This window comes from Pogoniulus pusillus, chromosome 13, assembly GCF_015220805.1.
Source record: "Pogoniulus pusillus isolate bPogPus1 chromosome 13, bPogPus1.pri, whole genome shotgun sequence".
NCBI classification, from domain to species: Eukaryota; Metazoa; Chordata; class Aves; order Piciformes; family Lybiidae; genus Pogoniulus; species Pogoniulus pusillus.
This window is the reverse complement of record NC_087276.1, coordinates 28,325,081-28,344,302: the sequence shown is the minus strand read 5'-3', so window position 1 is coordinate 28,344,302 and position 19,222 is coordinate 28,325,081. Positions and strand designations below refer to the sequence as shown.

Sequence of the window (19,222 nt, the reverse complement as noted above, 5' to 3'; positions counted from 1 at the left end):
GTGCGACCCATCCCTCCCAGCGTCGTAAACACATGGGAGCGGAACAGAGTCACTCTGTAGAGCCTATAAATTCCAGGCAGGGGGGAGGAATGCAAAGCAGCTATTGTACCCCCACTTTGCAGATCCACTGCACTGTTTTTCCCAGTTTAATCTGGAAAATACATACTGCATGGTACTGTACGTCGTATTTCACTGCTATGCACCATGATGTCTTCCAGTGGAACAATCGCCATGCTTGTAGTCTAAGGGCAAGACAAAAGTGCTTTCAAATAATAACAATACATTTTCTGTATAAAGAGGATAGGGAGTAGCCACTTCCCAGAAAGGCTTGATTTCCCTAGAGCCAACAGCATGAACATCCAGAGCGCCAGCAACAGCACGCAGCGCTGAGAAATTCCCTGCCTCATCATTAGTCTCTACGTCCGGTCCACTTGCTGTTTACACCCACCAAGGGCCAGGTGAAGGCACCCAGTGGGCTCTGGAAGCATGAGGCTTGGTTTACTCTGTCAGGGCCTGGGTGAAGGGCACTCTTTTGGCAAGCCAACTGAAAGCAAAGCTGGGAGTAGGGAGGAGCTGCGCTCTCGCAGCCCAGCCACCAGAGATCACACTGCCCCGCAGCATCTGCCAATTCATTCAGCACTGCTGGCCCATGCAGCGACATGGCACGCCACTGTTCCATGTTTGGAGACAGTTTATACTGGAATGGGAGCAGTATTCTTGGGTACAGTGATTATTTTTTTCCTCCACGAGAGCTCATGACTTTCTTTAAAGAGACCTCTGCCCCCTTACAACTGCCTAAGCACAAGCGGATGAGATTGGGATGTGTGTTGCAGCTTGTCCGGGCAGCAAGAGGCTCTCTGCCATACTTTAGCAGAGATTGACCTGAAAACAAGGATTAAAACACAGCCAGGGTGGGGCTGGAACACTCAGGAGTGAAAAGTTACCCAGGCACTTCTGAGAGAGGAGTCAGAGTGTGCCCGAGGAGGTGCTCCTGCTTTGCTTTCCTTTCCCAGGCAAAGTGCAGCCTCTTTTCTAAAAGCTGAATCCAGATTTTCAGACATCAGAAGAATCACTCTGCTATTGGAGCCTGATCAAGCACAAAAAAACATGCTCAGCCTTCACAGAAATACCAGCTGGCTGCAGATGCCAGCTCCTTTGGCCAGGCAGCTCTTCCAGAGAAAGGGCCAGCTCGTTGTGCTGCGAGCGCTGCATCCCAGCGCAGACTGCACCGGGCAGCCAAGAGCCGCAGAGATGCCCTCGGAGAGGGAGAAGCATCAAAGCCAAGGCATTCCCGTAACATCAGCTTTCCGAGGCTTATACACCCGCTCACATCCAAATCTGTTCTCCTTCTCCGGAGGGAAATGTGTCCTGCAGAAGTGACTCTGGCAGTGGAAGCGCTCTCACGAGTTTCTGCGCAGCCGCCTGCAGTTGAAGGCGGCGAGAAGGAGCTGCAGTGAGGGGCTGCCAAACCATCACAGGCCAATCAGAGAAACCGTGCCTGCGGGTGTAGGAGCAGATCCTTCGGCCTCGAGGTGGTGAGCTGCTCTCTCAGATGTCAAGTGGGAGATTCTAAACGGGTTAGTGCCCTCTGGGTCAGTGGTGCAACAACACCTACTCTGCCTTCTCACTCTTAACTGCCATCCACCTGCGGTAGTTAGAATCATAGAATCATAGAGTGGTTTAGGTGGGAAGGGATCTCAAGGATCATCCAGTTCCAACCCCCTAACATAGGCAGGGACACCTCCCGCTAGAACAGACTGCTCAAGGCCTCATCCAGCCTGGCCTTGAACACCTCCAGGGAGATTGTGGAGCACAGAATCAACCAAGGTGATCTTCAATCAAGGATCACATTGGGTGATTCTGTGCCCCACCACCTCCCTGGGCAACCTGTGCCAGTGTCTCACCACCCTCCCTGCAAAGAACTTCTTCCTAACATACAATTTGAATCTCCCCTCTGCCACTTTAAACCCATTCCTCCTCATCCTCTCATTACCAGACCTTGTCAGTAGTCCCTCCCCAGCCTTCCTGTACGTCCCCTTCAGATACTGGAAGGCCACTCCAAGGTGTCCTCAAAGCCTTCTCTTCTCCAGGCTGCAGAGCCCCAACTCTTGTAGCCTGCCCTCATAGCAGAGCTGCTGCAGCCCTCTGAGCATCTTGGCGGCCTCCTCTGGACTGGTTCCACGTCCTTCTTGTGTTGAGGGCTCCAGAACTGTACACAGTTCTTGGGCTGCTCCTGCTGCTGCAGTGTTCTATATTCACATGAGCAGCAGGCAATAGGGTTTTTGGCTCTCATGAAGATCATCATGACATGTGCACAAAGAGCAAATATGTTCTCCTCCATAAGCCAGGGAAAGGACTTATGCACCAGTTAAGACAAAACTGATTGCAGTGCACACACCTTAAGCAACCTTCACCCTCTCTGCATGGTGACTCCGCTTCTGAAGACTATTTACCACCCTAAAAAACAGCCAACAGCCACCAACCAAACTGGTGTGCACTGGGATTGCTTGGTTCTCTGCAACAGCTCTTCACAGGATCACAGATGTTAGGGGTTGGAAGGGACCTCTGCAGATCTTTGAGTCCACCCCTGCTGCCAGAGCAGGACCATACAATCTAGCACAGTCACACAGGAACACATCCAGACAGGGCTGGAAAGTCTCCAGAGGAGGAGACTCCACAACCTCTGGGCAGTCTGTTCCAGTGCTCTGTCACCCTTACAATCAAGAAGTTCTTCCTCATGTTGAGGTGGAACTTCCTGGGCTGCAGCATCCATCCATTACCCCTTGTCCCATCCCAGGGCACAAGTGAGCAGAGCTTGTCCCTGTCCCTTCCTTCCCTCAGATATTTATAGACATTGCTCAGAGCCCCTCTCACCCTTCTCTCCAGACTAACCAGCCCCAGGGCTCTCAGCCTTTCCTCACACAGCAGTGCTCCAGGCCTTTAATCATCCTTATTGCCCTCTATTGGACTCTCTCCATCACATCCCTATCCCTCTTGAACTGAGGAGCCCAGAACTGGACACAGTACTCCAGATGGGGCTTCACCAGGGCAGAGTAGAGGGGGAGGAGAACCTCCCTTGATCTGCTGGCCACACTCTCTTAATGTACCCCAGGACCCTGTTTTCCTTCTTGGCCACAAGGACACATTGCTGTCTCTTGGAGAACTTGTCCACCAGGACTCCCAGGTCATAGAACCATAGAATCAATCAGGTTGGAAGAGACCTCCAAGATCATCCAGCCCAACCTAGCACCCAGCCCTGGCCAATCAACCAGCCCATGGCACTAAGTGCCTCAGCCAGGCTTTGCTTCAACACCTCCAGGGAAGGCAACTCCACCACCTCCCTGGGCAGCCCATTCCAATGCCAATCACTTTCTCAATGGGACTGCTCTCTAGCAGATCACCTCCTAACCTGTCCTGGTGTAGTCCTGTTTTCCACCCACACCTGAACAGGTAACACAGTGCCAGACTTGCTTGAGGCTCAGGGATTCACAGGCTTCGTGTGACTCCACAGCTTTATGCACCCAGTGCCGCAACGCCCTGGGAATGCTGAGTTGAGCTTAAGGCTCACCTGATACATTACAGCCTGCTCAGCCACGTGTGGGCCTTGTAAGAACCAAATCTGGAGGTACAATTCGTTTGCATTCAAATAAAAAGCCTTCCCTTTTGTCTGGGGGAGTCCTGAAATGGCTTTGACACAACTAAAGCCAACCGAAGAAAGCCTGACACCGAGGAGTGGTGAGGTGCTCTTCTCTGGGGAGCGTGGGCTGGAAATGGCCTTCTGGATGGAGCTCAGAGAGAGTGGTCACTTCTGATTACTACATCATGTGAGTAATTCTCTGGAAAGACTACTCCTTCCCACTGGAATCATAGCAAAGGGGGGGAGGGGGAAATAACACGCTCCAAAAATGGAAAGCTGGACAGCCCTTCGATGCCGGGAGCCACCCAAGATTCCTGCGCAGAGGCCACTGCAGAGAAGCTGCACCAAGTGAGCTCACCAGCCCTGCAGGCTGCTCTGGAAGGCACCACTCCAGCACTGCAGCCAAGCCTGGACTACCACACACCTACTTCTGTGGCCACCCAGAGCTCTGGTGGATACCAAAGGGAGCATGGCACTAATACACTCCATGCCTCTGCCTCACCTCGAGGTCTTATCCTCCAGTCCTTCAACCACAGCATTCACCCTGAGGACTGGGGGGAATGGAGCGAAGCTGGAGGTGGGTAGGTTCAGCCTGGCCATGAGGAGGAAGTTGTTGAGCATGAGAGTGGTGAGAGGCTGGAATGGGTTGCCCAGGGAGGTAGTTGAGGCCCCATGGCTGGAGGTGTTTAAGGCCAGGCTGGCTGAGGCTGTGTGCAGCCTGCTCTAGGGTAGGGTGTCCCTGGGCATGGCAGGGGGGTTGGAACTGGCTGATCCTTGTGGTCCCTTCCAACCCTGAGTGATTCTATGATTCTGTTCTATGATGCATGAGATACAGGTGGTTCCTTAGGAGGCTCTGCCTCCTCTGTGGAGTTTGTCCTTAACGTAGTTCTTGGCCAGCTCATTGCATGAACACAAGCCATGGCAGCAGCACAGCACAGCTCTGGTGCCAAAAATGCCTTTGTGCTTCAGTCCCAGGGCAGCTGCACTTCTCAAGAAGTTGAGAGGAATGATTGGGACAGAGCCCCAGCCTGATCATGACCATGGGTTTTGTCTGTGATACTGGGGCAAAAAGGAACAGTGTTGATGTTTGAGGAGCCTGTTCTTCCCCAGATCTTCCCACTGGCTGTACTACAGATTCATCAGGAGTCCAGGCTCTACACAGGGTCCCTACAGCCAGTGAGCTACTTCACACACCTGATCATAGAAGGGTTTAGGTGGGAAGGGACCTCAAAGATCATCCAGTTCCAAACCCCCAACTTAGGGAGGGACACCTCCCACTAGAACAGGTTGCTCAAGGCCTCATCCAGCCTGGCCTTGAACACATCCAGGGAGGTTGTAGAGCACAGAATCAACCAATGTGATCGAAGATCAAAGATCACATTAGGTGATTCTGTGCTCCACCACCTCCCTGGGCAACCTGTGCCAGTGTCTCACCACCCTCACTGCAAACAACTTCTTCCTAACATCCAGTTTGAATCTCCCCTCTGCCAGCTTAAACCCATTCCTCCTCATCCTCTCATTACCAGACCTTGTCAGTAGTCCCTCCCCAGCCTTCCTGTGGGTCCCATTCAGATCCTGCAAGGCCACTCCAAGGTCTCCTCAAAGCCTTCTCTTCTCCAGGCTGCAGAGCCCCAACTCTTGTAGCCTGTCCTCAGAGCAGAGCTGCTGCAGCCCTCTGAGCATCTTGGTGGCCTCCTCTGGACTGGCTCCAACACTTCCATGTCCTTCTTGTGCTGGGGGCTCCAGAACTGCACACAGGACTCCAGGTGGGGTCTGAGGAGAGCAGAGCCAAGGGGCAGAATCCCCTCCCTAGCCCTGCTGGCCACACTGCTCTTGCTGCAGCCCAGATGTTCCAGATGTGCTGAAATGCCTGCCTAAAGCAGCATCTAAACAGCAACCTGAATGTCCAAGAGACACCTTGAACCCCTGCTTCTTTATATAAACAGTTAAACAGAAGACATAGTTTTCTCCCTGCTAATCCTCCAGAAAACCAGTTTGGTTTCCATTGCTATCTATAGCACTGGGATGCTTGCTCTATTTTTTTTGTTCCTTTGCATCTGATTATTGTCAGTAGAGTTCATTTTTTTTTAATGATAGGCAGATTTGAACCAGAACAGGACTTGTGTTGCCTCCTATTATTAACACACCCACACCAGCCACACGTAATGTAGAAGAACTTTATTCAGACCATAATCCCATCCCCATCACCTGCTTTGAAATGTCATTGAACATCATTTTGTTCCACTTAAAAGCAGAGGAATCCTGGTGTTAAATTGTCACACTTCTCTTCAGATTGCTTACCAACAGAACCATAATTCAAATGGATTCTTCCATGAGCTGTAAAGGTTTAAAGCAAAGAATCTGTGTGTGGTATGTGTGTGTGTGCTCAGTAACTTCTAAACCATGAGGCTAATAATACTCAGTGTTTAACAATAAATGTACCTTGCATATTATGCCAAACACAATTATCTCAGCAACACAACAGAGCTGCAATAGGTAAGGGAACACACAGGAGGGACTGGGAACACACAGGAGGGACTGGGAACCTTTGAAAAGGAAGTAAAAAGATGTCTTAAAAATTGCACAGAAACAGTGAAGCAAATAAAAAGCTGTCCAAGGCATTGACATTTATCTCTCTATATATATGTATTGAGGTGGAGGAGGGGGAAGGGTTTGCCTATATAAATGCACCTGGTGAAAATGGCAAGGCTGAAAAAAATGTGAATGGTCATATTGAGTAACACATGCAAGAAGCATCATCAGGAGGAGTGGATATACCCTGACAGGACCACTGGAAATATGCTGAGCTCAATGAAGCACCTTGAAGTGACGAGAAGAGCCTGAAGTTGAGAAGCAGTTAGCCCTGTCACGACCACTGTGGGCAGCTACTGGAATATTTGGCCCTCTTTGGTGGGGGTTGCTGAGACAGTCCCAAGTTAGGTTTTGTTCATTCCAAAGGGGAGAGCACACTGCATGTCAGTAGGAGTAATTTTACTTCTCACTAAACACCTCTAGTTTCAAAAGGGAGATTGCTGCCTTGGTTTATTGCACAACCTTTGGCATGCAAAAGGTACAGAAAGTCTGTGTGTGCTCAGGAGAATGTTATCACCAAGAGGAAAGTTCTGTGACACCTGAAAAGTAGGCAGTGCTGTTTAGGGCAGCTGAGATGCAGACCTTTGCTGCTGTTAGCAAAGACAAGTCCTCCTTCAAAGAAAAAAAGCTCCACAGAAAACAATCTAAATGAGCCCATCCTTAAGGGCTGCACAGCAGAGAAAGGTCTGGGTCTGCAAAAAAAGCTCCATTGAAAAGGAGATTCTTGTCTAGGCAGGGCAGCAACAACTGCCAGTGAGGCTGCACACCCTGGGAGGGACCTGAGCTCTAGGAGCTGCTTGTAAGATCCTGGTGCTTTTTGTTAGGCAATGTCTTCCAGAGAAGAGGCAGCAGCTTGAAGCAGGCATTTGGCTTTCAGAAAATCTTTTAAAAACTCTACAAATTTAGTCACATAGCAAAAGACTAAAAGACTGAAGGCATTTTAAGTGAATTAAGTGGACTTTGTTAAAAACAGACTGCTGCTGTTGTCCCTGGTGTACACCTGGCACCATCTCCTCAGCATGCCATATGGAATCATAGAATCAACCAGGTTGGAAGAGAGCTCCAAGCCCATCCAGACCAACCTAGCACCCAGCCCTGGCCAGTCAACCAGACCATGGCACTAAGTGCCTCATCCAGGCTTTTTTTTAACACCTCCTGCCACGGCAACTCCACCACCTCCCTGGGCAGCCCATTCCAATGCCAATCACTCTCTCTGCCAACAACTTCCTCCTAACATCCAGCCTAGACCTCCTCTGGCACAGCTTGAGACTGTGTCCCCTTCTGTTGCTGCTTGCCTGGCAGAAGAGACCAACCCCATCTGGCTACAACCTCCCTTCAAGTAGTTGTAGACAGCAATGACATCACCTCTGAGCATCCTCTTCTCCTATATTCCAAGAAGTGGCTGAGGGCAGTCCACTGCAGGTAAAATATGTTTCAAAGCCCACTTCATTCCATGGAGAAGTTGCCATTGGACTTTTCAGGGATCTAATGCAAACCCTCACTTACAAAAGCTGAGGACAAATAACTCCACTTCATTCCATGGAGAAGTTGCCATTGGACTTTTAAGGGATCTAATGCAAACCCTCACTTACAAAAGCTGAGGACAAATAACTCCACTTCATTCCATGGAGAAGTTGCCATTGGACTTTTAAGGGATCTAATGCAAACCCTCACTTACACAAGCTAAGGACAAACAACTTGGGTCCTAAAGGCTCCATTGGAATGCTTACAAAACATTATCCCTTGTCCTCTTCAGCCAGAAGCCTGGAGCAAGGCTGTTTGGCTTAGCATACCCTGCAAAGCAGACCTGAAAGGGCTTGTACCACAGAGGAGTATGGCTCCTATAGCTAAGCCACAAACAAAATGACTCAAAAGCTCTACTTTACCCTGGCTTGCTGGAATGATCAGAACCTTCCTCCAACCTTGCCTCTTAAACTATGCAACTGCTGCTCATCTCCTGGGCTTTCAGAAGCCTCTGCTAGAGGTTCAGACCAGGAGGAAGTCTTTTCCAAGTGACAGGCAGAGGGACACTGCTGGACCAAAGAAGCTTGACAACAGGTGAAGAAGACCATCATCAAAGATAATAAGGTGAACAGACACGGGTATGACTCCCAAATAGTCAAAAGCACAGCTTCAAGCTCTACCGTCCAACAACAGGTGAAGGTCTTGCCCATGAGCCGAAAGCCTGAGCTCCCCCAAGGCCAGCCTTGTCCAAACAGTTATCCTCCCACTGACACGAGACACGAGATTGGAACTGACAACCAGTGCGTGACACGAACAGAAAGGATCCACAGAAGATGCACACTTTTGGTTTAGCGCCACAAAGCGAGGGAGCCGCGCAGAGCGAACCGGCAGCTTGCCAGCGGGAGCCGCTTCAGACGGTGAGCGAAATGAAGCTGTTGTATCTCTGGATGTTCCTCTTGAGGATTTCCGAGCAGGGGCCCAGCACTCGCTCGAAGCGGGGCCGGTCCAGCTTCACGCACTTCAGGGGGCCGCGCGCCACCACCGTCGCAGCCCGCGGCCGGTTGAGCAGCAAGGCTATCTCACCTGGAAGCGGGGAGGAACGCACTGTCACGGGCCCTGCGCCTCCTTTTACTTCACAGTGAGCAGAGAGAGTCATGGGATCATAGAATCAACCAGGTTGGATGAGACCTCCAACATCATCCAGTCCAACCTAGCACCCAGCCCTGGCCAAGCAACCAGACCATGCCACTAAGTGCCTCAGCCAGGCTTTGCTTCAACACCTCCAGGGATGGCAACCCCACCACCTCCCTGGGCAGCCCATTCCAATGCCAATCACTCTCTCTGGCAATAACTTCCTCCTAACAGCCAGCCTAGACCTGCCCTGGCACAACTTCAGACTGTGTCCCCTTGTTCTTTTGCAATGAGCTCTGCCCTGAGCCTCCTCTTCTGCAGGCTGCACCCCCCCAGCTCCCTCAGCCTCTCCTCACAGGGCTCTGCTCCAGGCCCCTCACCAGCCTTGCTGCCCTTCTCTGGACACCTTCCAGCTCCTCAACATCTCTCTTGAATTGAGGAGCCCAGAACTGGACACAGCACTCAAGGGGTGGCCTGAGCAGTGCTGAGCACAGGGGCAGAAGAACCTCCCTTGTCCTGCTGGCCACACTGCTCCTGAGCCAGCCCAGGATGCCATTGGCTCTGCTGCCCACCTGGGCACACTGCTGCCTCATCTTCAGCTACTATCTACCAGTACCCCCAGGTCCCTTTCTTCCTGGCTGCTCTCCAGCCTGTCCCCAGCCACCAGCCAGTTGCTTTGGTTGTAGCACATCTCCCTTTATACATATATCTCTTGATAGACGCTTTACATAATTCTGTTGACAGTACAAATGCATTACACATGCATAATGCATGCCTGTAAAATGCCTTTGAAAACAAATGCTTTCAGACTGCTTTGCTGAGCCTGGATGTGTCTCCTGTCAGCTACACTGGTGGAAAACAAGGAATGGTTTCAGCTACGCTGCAAGGCTCTCAGTACCGCTGGAAGCAGCAGCTGGCCTGCAGCTAACCCCGCTGCTTGTAAAGAGTGGAGCACTAATTAAGGCAATAACCACTTGGTGCAACTCTGAGTGCCTGTCTTCCTCAACCACACTTCAGATGAATTTCCTTACCAAAATAATCCGAGGGACCAAGCCTCCCAACTTCCACATACTCCTCGTTGTCAGACCTGCGCTGCAGAACGGAAGCTGTGCCCTGGGAAGAGGAATGGAGAAAGTCAGTTGGCTTTGCTTCAACCTCTTAGGCTTTAAAAAGTATCCAGTCCTGAGTATTGCCTTCTGCATCTCACACCCCTTTACTTCAGCTGTGAAAAAGATGGCAATTGCAGTCAGTTTCTTATATGTTTCTTATCAGGGACCTGTTCAGCCTGAAGAGAAAGAAGGCTTTGGGGAGACCTAATAGCAGCCTCCCAGTACCTGAAGTGGGCTACAAGAAGGATGGAGAGAGGCTGTTTACAAAGGCCTGTAGGGATAGGATGAGGGGCCATGGTTTCAACCAGGAGAAGAGTAGATTTAGATGGGATGTGAGGAAGAAGTTCTCTGCCATGACAGTGATGGAACACTGCAACAGGTTGCCCAGGGAGGTGGCTGAGGCCCCTGCTGGAGGTACTCAAGGTGAGGTTCAACAGGGTTCTGGGCAAACTGATCTAGTTGAGGATGTCCCTGCTGACCACAGGGCAGGTTGAACTGGATGTCCCTCCCAACCCAGACCATTCTATGATGTTCTGATATGTGATTTAAAGGATCTTGAGAAGTCCATCAGCATGGCAAACAGTTCCTCTTTTGCAGAGTGCTGGGGTGCAGGCAGATCATAGAATCAGCCAGGTTGGAAGAGATCTCTAAGGTCATCCAGTCCAACCTAGCAACCCAGCCCTATCCAATCAACTAGCCCATGGCACTAAGTGCCTCATCCAGGCTTTTCTTGAACACCTTCAGGGATGGCAACTCCACCAGCTCCCTGGGCAGCCCATTCCAATCCCAATCACTCTCAAGATCAACTTGCACAGAAGAGAAGAGCAACAGGACAGAACTCATTAACTCCAATGTAACTAATGCACATGGTGCTGTGCAAATGCATGCATTAGTAGCATTTCAAATACGTTGTGGGTGGATGCAGAACCTTACAAGAGACACAGAAAGGATGTACACCAAAAGGGAATAAATGGGCAATTTCCCCAGTCACAGTCCAAGGACATGATTCTGTAAGGCAGCAAGAGGAGTTTATTCCCCATCTGTTCATTCCCTGGATCTACTGTTGAATCACAGAATCAAGCAGGTTGGAAGAGACCTCCAAGCTCACCCAGGCCAACCTAGCACCCAGACCTGGCCAGTCAACCAGACCATGGCACTAAGTGCCTCAGCCAGGCTTTGCTTCAACACCTCCAGGCACAGAGACTCCACCACCTCCCTGGGCAGCCCATTCCAATGCCAATCACTCTCTCTGACAACAACTTCCTCCTAACATCCAGCCTAGACCTCCCCTAACACAACTTGACACTTTGTCCCCTTGTTCAGTTGCTGCTTGCCCGGCAGAAGAGCCCAACCCCACCTGGCTACAACCTCCCTTCAGGTAGTTGTAGACAGCAATGAGCTCTGCCCTGAGCCTCCTCTTCTGCAGGCTGCACACCCCCAGCTCCCTCAGCCTCTCCTCACAGGGCTCTGCTCCAGGCCCCTCCCCAGCTTCATTGCCCTTCTCTGGGCACCTTCCAGCGCCTCAGCATCTCTCTTGAATTTAAGTGGTTGTTAAAGGGAGAGTTAGGGTTTATTCCCCAGCTGCTCATTCCTTGGATCTACTGCTGAAGTGGTTGGTAAAGGGAGATTTTAATGCTTGTTCCAACAAAGGATGATATTTTTTTTCCACTGCCTTTGCCCGCTTGTGGCCTGTAGTGATCTGGACACCTGCGAGTCAGGCACTGGAGAGATGGAATGTGTCTTGTCTCCACTACCCTGCACAACTGCTGTACTTGCCACGTGCTAATACATGTCAAAACTCACTTACAGTCTATTTAAACCTTCAAAGAGGTTTTACATGCAGAAATATTCTGACCTGGAGGAAATCTTAAATTATTGTGGCATAAAGCTTTTGTAGGGGAATGGAGGAGTTACATCCACCTGGAGTCCTCTGTGCAGTTCTGGAGCCCCCAACACAAGAAGGACATGGAAGTGTTGGAGCCAGTCCAGAGGAGGCCACCAAGATGCTCAGAGGGCTGCAGCAGCTCTGCTATGAGGGCAGGCTACAAGAGTTGGGACTCTGCAGCCTGGAGAAGAGAAGGCTTGGAGGAGACCTTGGAGTGGCCTTGCAGTATCTGAATGGGACCTACAGGAAGGCTGGGGAGGGACTATTGACAAGGTCTGGTAATGACAGGAGGAGGAGGAATGGGTTTGAACTGGCAGAGGGGAGATTCAAAATGGATGTTAGGAAAGGGTTCTTTACAGTGAGGGTGGTGAGACACTGGCACAGGTTGCCCAGGGAGGTTGTGGAGCACAGAATCACCCAACGTGATCTTTGATTGGGTGATTCTGTGCTCCACAGCCTCTCTGGAGGTATTCAAGGCCATGTTGGATGAGGCCTTGAGCAACCTGTTCTAGGGGGAAGTGTCCCTGCCTGTGGTGGGGGGCTGGAACTGGCTGATCTTTGATGTCCCTTCCAACCTAAACCATTCTATGATTCTATAAGCAGGGAATTATTCTTTCTTCTTCCGTTTTTATGTTTCTATGATTCTGTGATCTGCTTTCCTGGGAAAAAACCTAACAGTCACATATGGAGTCCAAACCAAACATAGAGAAGAAGGTGCAATGTTAACACAGTTTGATTTGAACTGCAGTTAAAAAGACATTTTTAAAGCCAAGACTTTTAAATAGCCAGGAGAGGCAGTTGTTGACTGTGCAGCTGGAAAGCACTGATGTTTCAATGGCAAGATATCCAGCTTGGAATATAGCAAGTGAGGGCTGCTCCTGCCCCAACTAGGACAGGGAAGGGAAGAAGACAGTGGGCAGAGCTCAGAAGATTCATGCCACTTATTGGCAAACATCACAGTCCCCACTCTGCAGTTGAACACCCAACTCTTGCATTGCTTGGCTCGTTGGCACTCCAGTGCCTGTAACTAGCCACAGGACCACCCCAGCTTGGAGCAGAAACCTCCCTGCAGTGCAGAGTGTCCAGGGCAGAATCACTGGCTGCGAAGATCCTGCAGCTTCTTAGCAACAAAAGAAACTTGTGTGCCTCCAGGTATAGTGAGGGGCTTGAGGAGACACTGAGCTGAAGCCCTGAAACACCTTGGCTTCAAAGCAGCTAAAGGCACTCAGCATCCCCTAGAAAGAATGGGCCCTTTGCCTTTGCACTGCGTTTAAACACATCCCAAACAGCATCAATGAGCTGCAAATCTGGCAGGCTGCTTAAGGACTGACTTTGGCTTTCCTGGGACCTGGGTGCCCTGGAATAACCAAGGGCAGTAAAATATCCACTATTATGTAGCAAATGACCCTAATTTGCTTTCTTCTGAACAAGCACAGCCTTGCTGCTGTAATACTGTTGTATTGCACCATGTCCTATTTCATGGCAGGGCTATTTTTAAACCCATCTACCTTACAAATTGCTGAGACACTCTCTAGGTTAACTCCTGTACTAGCTAAATGAAGAGACAAAATCTTATTCCTGCTGAGCTCAGGAATCAGAAAAGACTATCAAAGGATGGATTGTTTGATGTGTGCTAAGCAGCTGATGCATTTTATAGAGCTCTGGATGTATATCAAATTCATCTGGCACCTCAAAAGTTGTAATTTCTCATTTTGCCCATTAACAGTAACCTGTGCTTAGTATAATTCCCTAGATACAGGTGTTCAAGCAAAGCCTGGATGAGGCTCTTAGTGCCATGGTCTGGTTGATTGGACAGGGCTGGGTGCTAGGTTGGACTGGATGAGCTTGGAGGTCTCTTCCTATCTGGTTGATTCTATGATTTGGAGATGCTCTCTGACTTATTTAATTGCATTCATGAGCCAGTGTGCAGACAGATGTGATTAAACAAGGTGCAACTTACTCTGGTTGCAGCTATCATAGTGCAAGAACATTGCCCAGACAGTGCTTACAGATAGGTTGGACTGGATGAGCTTGGAGGTCTCTTGGTTGGCTCTGTGTTTCTATGATATCAGGCTGTCAGCTCATTACACTGGTCACAATTTACTGTCCCACCTCACCAACTGCAGGTCACAGCAGTGTTCATAGGCTGGAAGAGACCTCCAAGATCATCCAGGCCAACCTAGCACCCAGCCCTATCCAGTCAACCAGACCATGGCACCAAGTGCCTCATCCAGGCTTTTCTTGAACACCTCCAGGGATGGTGACTCCACCACCTCCCTGGGCAAAAATACTGAAGAATCAGCAGGGCTGTAAACCCAGGTCCATTTGAAAACAAGCACAAAACTCTCCTCAGCTTCAGTCTGATCACTCTTAAGATGCCAGACAGCTGGTGGCAGAAGGTACAGAAGTGTGTGCTCAGCACAATGTGCACGAGCAAGGACACTCGAACCAGGCAAGGTTGTTCAAATATAAGCCACATGCACAGGACAGGGTTGGAGTTGTTCTTCTGTGAGGTCTCTTTGGGGTTTTATCTACCATTTAAATATGCCATGCACATTAAACTGTCCACACCAAGCCTAGGGTTATCCACACAAGTAACTAGAAGAAATAGATACAAGAAAGTGATTTGATGCCTGTCAAGTTTCCAGTGAAAATTCCTTCTCCTTGATATAACTGAATTGTTCCGCCAAGGCTGCTGTTTTCCAACATCTTCCAGTAAATCTGCAAGGGCATGACAATGTGAAGAGAGTGTGATGAGGTTTGTTATTCACACTTACTGCAGGTTTTCAGAACAAACACATTCCTGAGGAGCATTCTCAGAAACACCCCACGGGGGGAACGATGCAGCTGTCCACCTCTCGCCAAGCTTCTCATCAGGTGCAGCTCGCTAAGCTGATGCTGCTGTTATTGCCTGTGCTGTGTAGGTGGGATTCAGCTTCAGAATCACTTCCAGCCCTCTGTCCTTCTCTCTGTCCCCATCTGGAGCCTGGCAAAAACCTAACCCCTTGACCCAGATAGCTGTCTGCAATCCATGTCTCCAGTCTCTCTTCATTCCATAAACCCAACACAAATATCCCTGCAGGAATCACAGCGACAGCCCGGGGTCAAAGGAAGCAAGGACTCAATTCCATGCTGCCCACCTCCAGCACTTTGTCCTAAAGGTAATCACAATAACAAGCAGGATTGCTTTCATCTTCCCAAGTGTCAGCTTTTGTTGTGCCTGATCTTTTTTTGACAAGGTCCATATGATACAGGACTCCAGTAAGTCAGCCTTCTGAAGCAATTTATTCCACTGCTCCTCTACAGTTGGCCTTTTTCATCCAAGAAACACCATGATATCTGTTGCAGGAGGACAGATGTGTCTGGCCTCCACAATAAACCCTTGGCTTGGCAGGATAAAGCAATGCATATTCCAGATACATATTTTTCCACTTTTGTTTGAACAGTCAGAGAGGCTTTTCCCGTTGCCCAGTGAGAACAGGTCTGTCAGAGAGCAAAAGAAGCTTCCTGAAGCCTGACAGCAAGCACCCAGATGTAGGAGCTGATTACGCCGCTTGGCCTCTCGCTGCAGCAGCTCCCAGCTCCACAAGCACATCCTGGAGCATTGTCAGAGTGACCTTCACGGGAAGACTGTCCACACCATGAAACAAAGAAGGTGTTTTTGTCATTATCTGTCTGTATCACCTTCACTTTGCCTGTCTTATCTCTGGAATCAACACCATTCTGACTGCACTGGAGGAAGAGCCCAGTGTAACCAGGGCAAAAATCATGCAGAAAGAAAAGAGCATGAAAGCAAATAATACAGAACAAAATGCTGCAGAAATAGTCCTAGGTGACTCATTTACTTAATGAAGTTGTCAGACTAAATAAAGGCAGTGCAGAACCCATCACAGGCTCCATGGCTGCATCTCATTTCATTTGTCAGATCTTTCTGGCAGGTTTGTGCTTTAGCAAACCCTGCCTCCTATACATGATACAGCTCAATATTCTCCTGAGCCCTGTGCTGGGAGGAATGGGCATTATCTAGGAGGGATTCAAGGGGCTTATCACTCTCACTCCCCAAAGCATTTGAGTCATAGAATCGTAGAATCAACCAGGTTGGAAGAGACCTCCAAGATCATCCAGGCCAACCTAGCACCCAGCCCTGTCCAGTCAACCAGACCATGGCACTAAGTGCCTCATCCAGGCTTGGCTTCAACACCTCCAGGCACGGTGACTCCACCACCTCCCTGGGCAGCCCATTCCAATGTCAATACTCTCCCTGGCAACAACTCCCTCCTAACATCCAGCCTAGACCTGCCCTGACACAACTTGAGACTGTGTCCCCTTGTTCTATTGCTGCTTGCCTGGCAGCAGAGCCCAACCCCACCTGGCTACAGCCTCCCTTCAGGTAGTTGTAGACAGCAATGAGCTCTGCCCTGAGCCTCCTCTTCTGCAGGCTGCACACCCCCAGCTCCCTCAGCCTCTCCTCACAGGGCTGTGCTCCAGGCCCCTCACCAGCTTCATCACCCTGGTGGTCTCAGTGGGGAAGATTCTCCTTTCAGTGGCACAGCAAAGCTGGCGAGATCAGCCTCTGTGAAACCAATGGCCCAGGCTCAGATTTGCAGACTCAGGCTATTTAGTGCTGCTCCGTTCCAAATCCTCTCTTGTACCCCACAGCCATGTCAGCCTCCTACACAGCCAAGTTCAACCCTACAGAGCACAGGCTCCAAGACTGTCAAGAAGTTTGACACCATCTCATAAATCAGCACTTGTGATGATATTAAGCTGCAGGCAGAGAAGCGTGTCTTGCTGCTGGCAGACACTTGGGAGTGAAGTTATGGTCTTTGGTGGATCCTTTCAGGCAGTGGGGAGTGCCTGTGTTCCCAGGAACTGATATCATTAACCTTCTCTCCTCTCCTCCAAGCAAACACTGGCATCTTATTGCAAAAACAACAAGAGTAGCAGTTCCAAAAGCAAAGTGCCACCAGCTCCTCTCTGCCATCCTCACCCCACGCTCTGCTCCCCACCTGCTCACTCCCTCTAGCACTGCTCTGTCGGGTTGCTGAGAGTATTTATTTCAAATGCATCAGCAGTTTGTTTGGTAAAGATTTATGGCTTAGATACAGCACTATAATTTAAGATATAAAAAAGTAAACTGAGGTTTATAAGCCATGAGCTTCCATCATCTCCAAAGTAATGAGATTTTGATAGATGTTTCACTTTTCAACTAGTGGGACTAAATTATCAGATGAGTGAAACCCCCTCCAGCACAAAGACAGTGACCCATCTGGATCAACATGGAGATTCCCAGGCCTTATCCTTTAGGATTAAACAGCAATTACTTCAGCAGCCCTCTTTCTATATTTAAGTATAATCTAAAAGCCAGCATTTGGTCCAAGTAGCCTGGCTACAAAGTGTTTATAGAACCATAGAATCATAGAATGGTTTAGGGTGGAAGGGACCTCAAAGATCATCCAGTTCTAACTCCCCAGCATAGCCAGGGACACTTCCCACTAGAACAGGTTGCTTAATGCCTCATCCAACCTGGCCTTGAACAACTTCAAAATCACATTGGGTGTTTCTGTGCTCCACAACCTCCCTGGGCAACCTGTGCCAGCATCTCACCACCCTCACTGCAAAGAACCCTTTCCTAACATCTACTACATGGAACTGTTTGAGCCAGTCCAGAGGAGGCCACCAAGGTGCTCAGAGGGCTGCAGCAGCTCTGCTATGAGGACAGGCTACAAGAGTTGGGACACTGCAGCCTGGAGAAGAGAAGGCTTTGAGGAGACCTTGGAGTGGCCTTGCAGTATCTGAAGGGGGCTACAGGAAGGCTGGGGAGGGACTACTGACAAGGTCTGGTAATGCCAGGATGAGGAGGAATGGGTTTGAACTGGCAGAGGGGAGATTCAAACTGGATGTTAGGAAAGGGTTCTTTACAGTGAGGGTGGTGAGACACTGGCACAGGTTGCCCAGGGAGGTTGTGGATCACAGAATCACCCAATGTGATCTTTGACTGGGTGATTCTGTGCTCCACAACCTCTCTGGAGGTGTTCAAGGCCAGGTTGGATGAGGCCTTGAGCAGTCTGTTCTAGTGGGAAGTGTCCCTGCCTATGCTGGGGGGTTGGAACTGGCTGATCCATGATGTCCCTTCCAACCTAAACCATCCTATGATTCTATAAGCAGGGAGTTGTCTTGCTTCTATGATTCTATGATCTGCTTTCCTGGGAAAAAACCCTACAGTCACACATGGAACCATCTTCTGAGTCCAAACCAAATGCATGGAAGAAGAACCATAGAAGCATTCTATGATTCTATGAGCAGGGAGTTATTCTTTCTCCCTCTGTTTTTATTTCCTAGTTTCTTACTGCCCTTTAAAGAAAAGCAGATAACATTTTTCACCCCCATGCCCTCAACATGTTACACTTCTATCCTAGTTTTGAGCTCAGGAAGTTTTTCTAGCCTGTTTTGTTTTCCTCTTCACCATCCACTAGAAAAGAGCAGCACAGTCCATAGAATCCATCTGCTGTTGCTATCAATTGCTATTATGAACATACCTTTTCTCTTTCTCACTTTGTTAATCTGCACACTCCACAATTCACACATTGGAAAGAGAAGTTTCCCCTCACTCCACAGCCCCACCAAACCCTCTTGCTGCAGTGGCTGTTTCATCTTTGTGAAGTTCCCACAAAAAAGATGAAGGATGAGGCTGTGAAGTGGCATAAAACACTCCTGTTCACACAGGGGAGCAGACAGGGCTGGATGGGAGCTGCAGCAGATCTGAAATGAATTAAAAGATCTTTCACACAGTAGGAATCTGGGAGTATTTTATTTAATTGCTGGCAAAATGTGCTTTGTGGAAGTAATATCTTTTATTAGACCAACAGGCATAGCTGGAAAAAAGGAGAAGAGCTTTTGGGCACACATGCCTTGCTTCCAGCTGCCTATTTCCCCAGCTCTGTCTCGTCAAAATACCATTTGCCTATCTACAAGCACTGTCTGGGCAACGTTCTTGCATGATGATAGCTACAACCAGAGTAAGTTGCACCTTGTTTAATCACAGCTGCCTGCACACTGGCTCATGCATGCAATTAAATAACTCAGAGAGCATCTCTAAATCAAAGAATCACAGAATCAACCAGGTTGGAAGAGACCTCCAAGCTCGTCGAGTCCAACCTAGCACCCAGCCCTGTCCAACCAACCAGACCATGGCACAAAGTGGGAACAAGTAGCACTGTAATGTATCTTACCTACCCAGAATATATCTCTCCATGTCCTGATCTCTGTAAACACACCCATTTCTCCATTTGGGTGGGTATCGACTTCTGTGTTCCAGTCTTAAAATACCAGTAAGTTTTTATTAGCTCCCTCTGCAGATGGAGAGCCCTGACAAAGGGCTGTGATCCCTCAAGGCTGCTCCTT

General features: G+C 49.4%; 1 protein-coding gene across 1 annotated transcript in view; it reads right to left on the bottom strand.

The window, feature by feature from the left end:
* Nucleotides 1–7,666: 7,666 nt before the first annotated feature.
* PRKAR1B (protein kinase cAMP-dependent type I regulatory subunit beta) overlaps nucleotides 7,667–19,222 on the bottom strand; it is a 161,789-nt gene continuing 150,233 nt past the window's right edge. The window contains exons 10-11 of the mRNA XM_064153732.1: nucleotides 9,856–9,937; nucleotides 7,667–8,776 (exon numbers count right to left, since the gene is read on the bottom strand). Coding sequence (XP_064009802.1) covers nucleotides 8,604–8,776; nucleotides 9,856–9,937 — 255 coding nt within the window. The 3' untranslated portion in view covers nucleotides 7,667–8,603. The remainder of the gene's footprint in view (nucleotides 8,777–9,855; nucleotides 9,938–19,222) is intronic.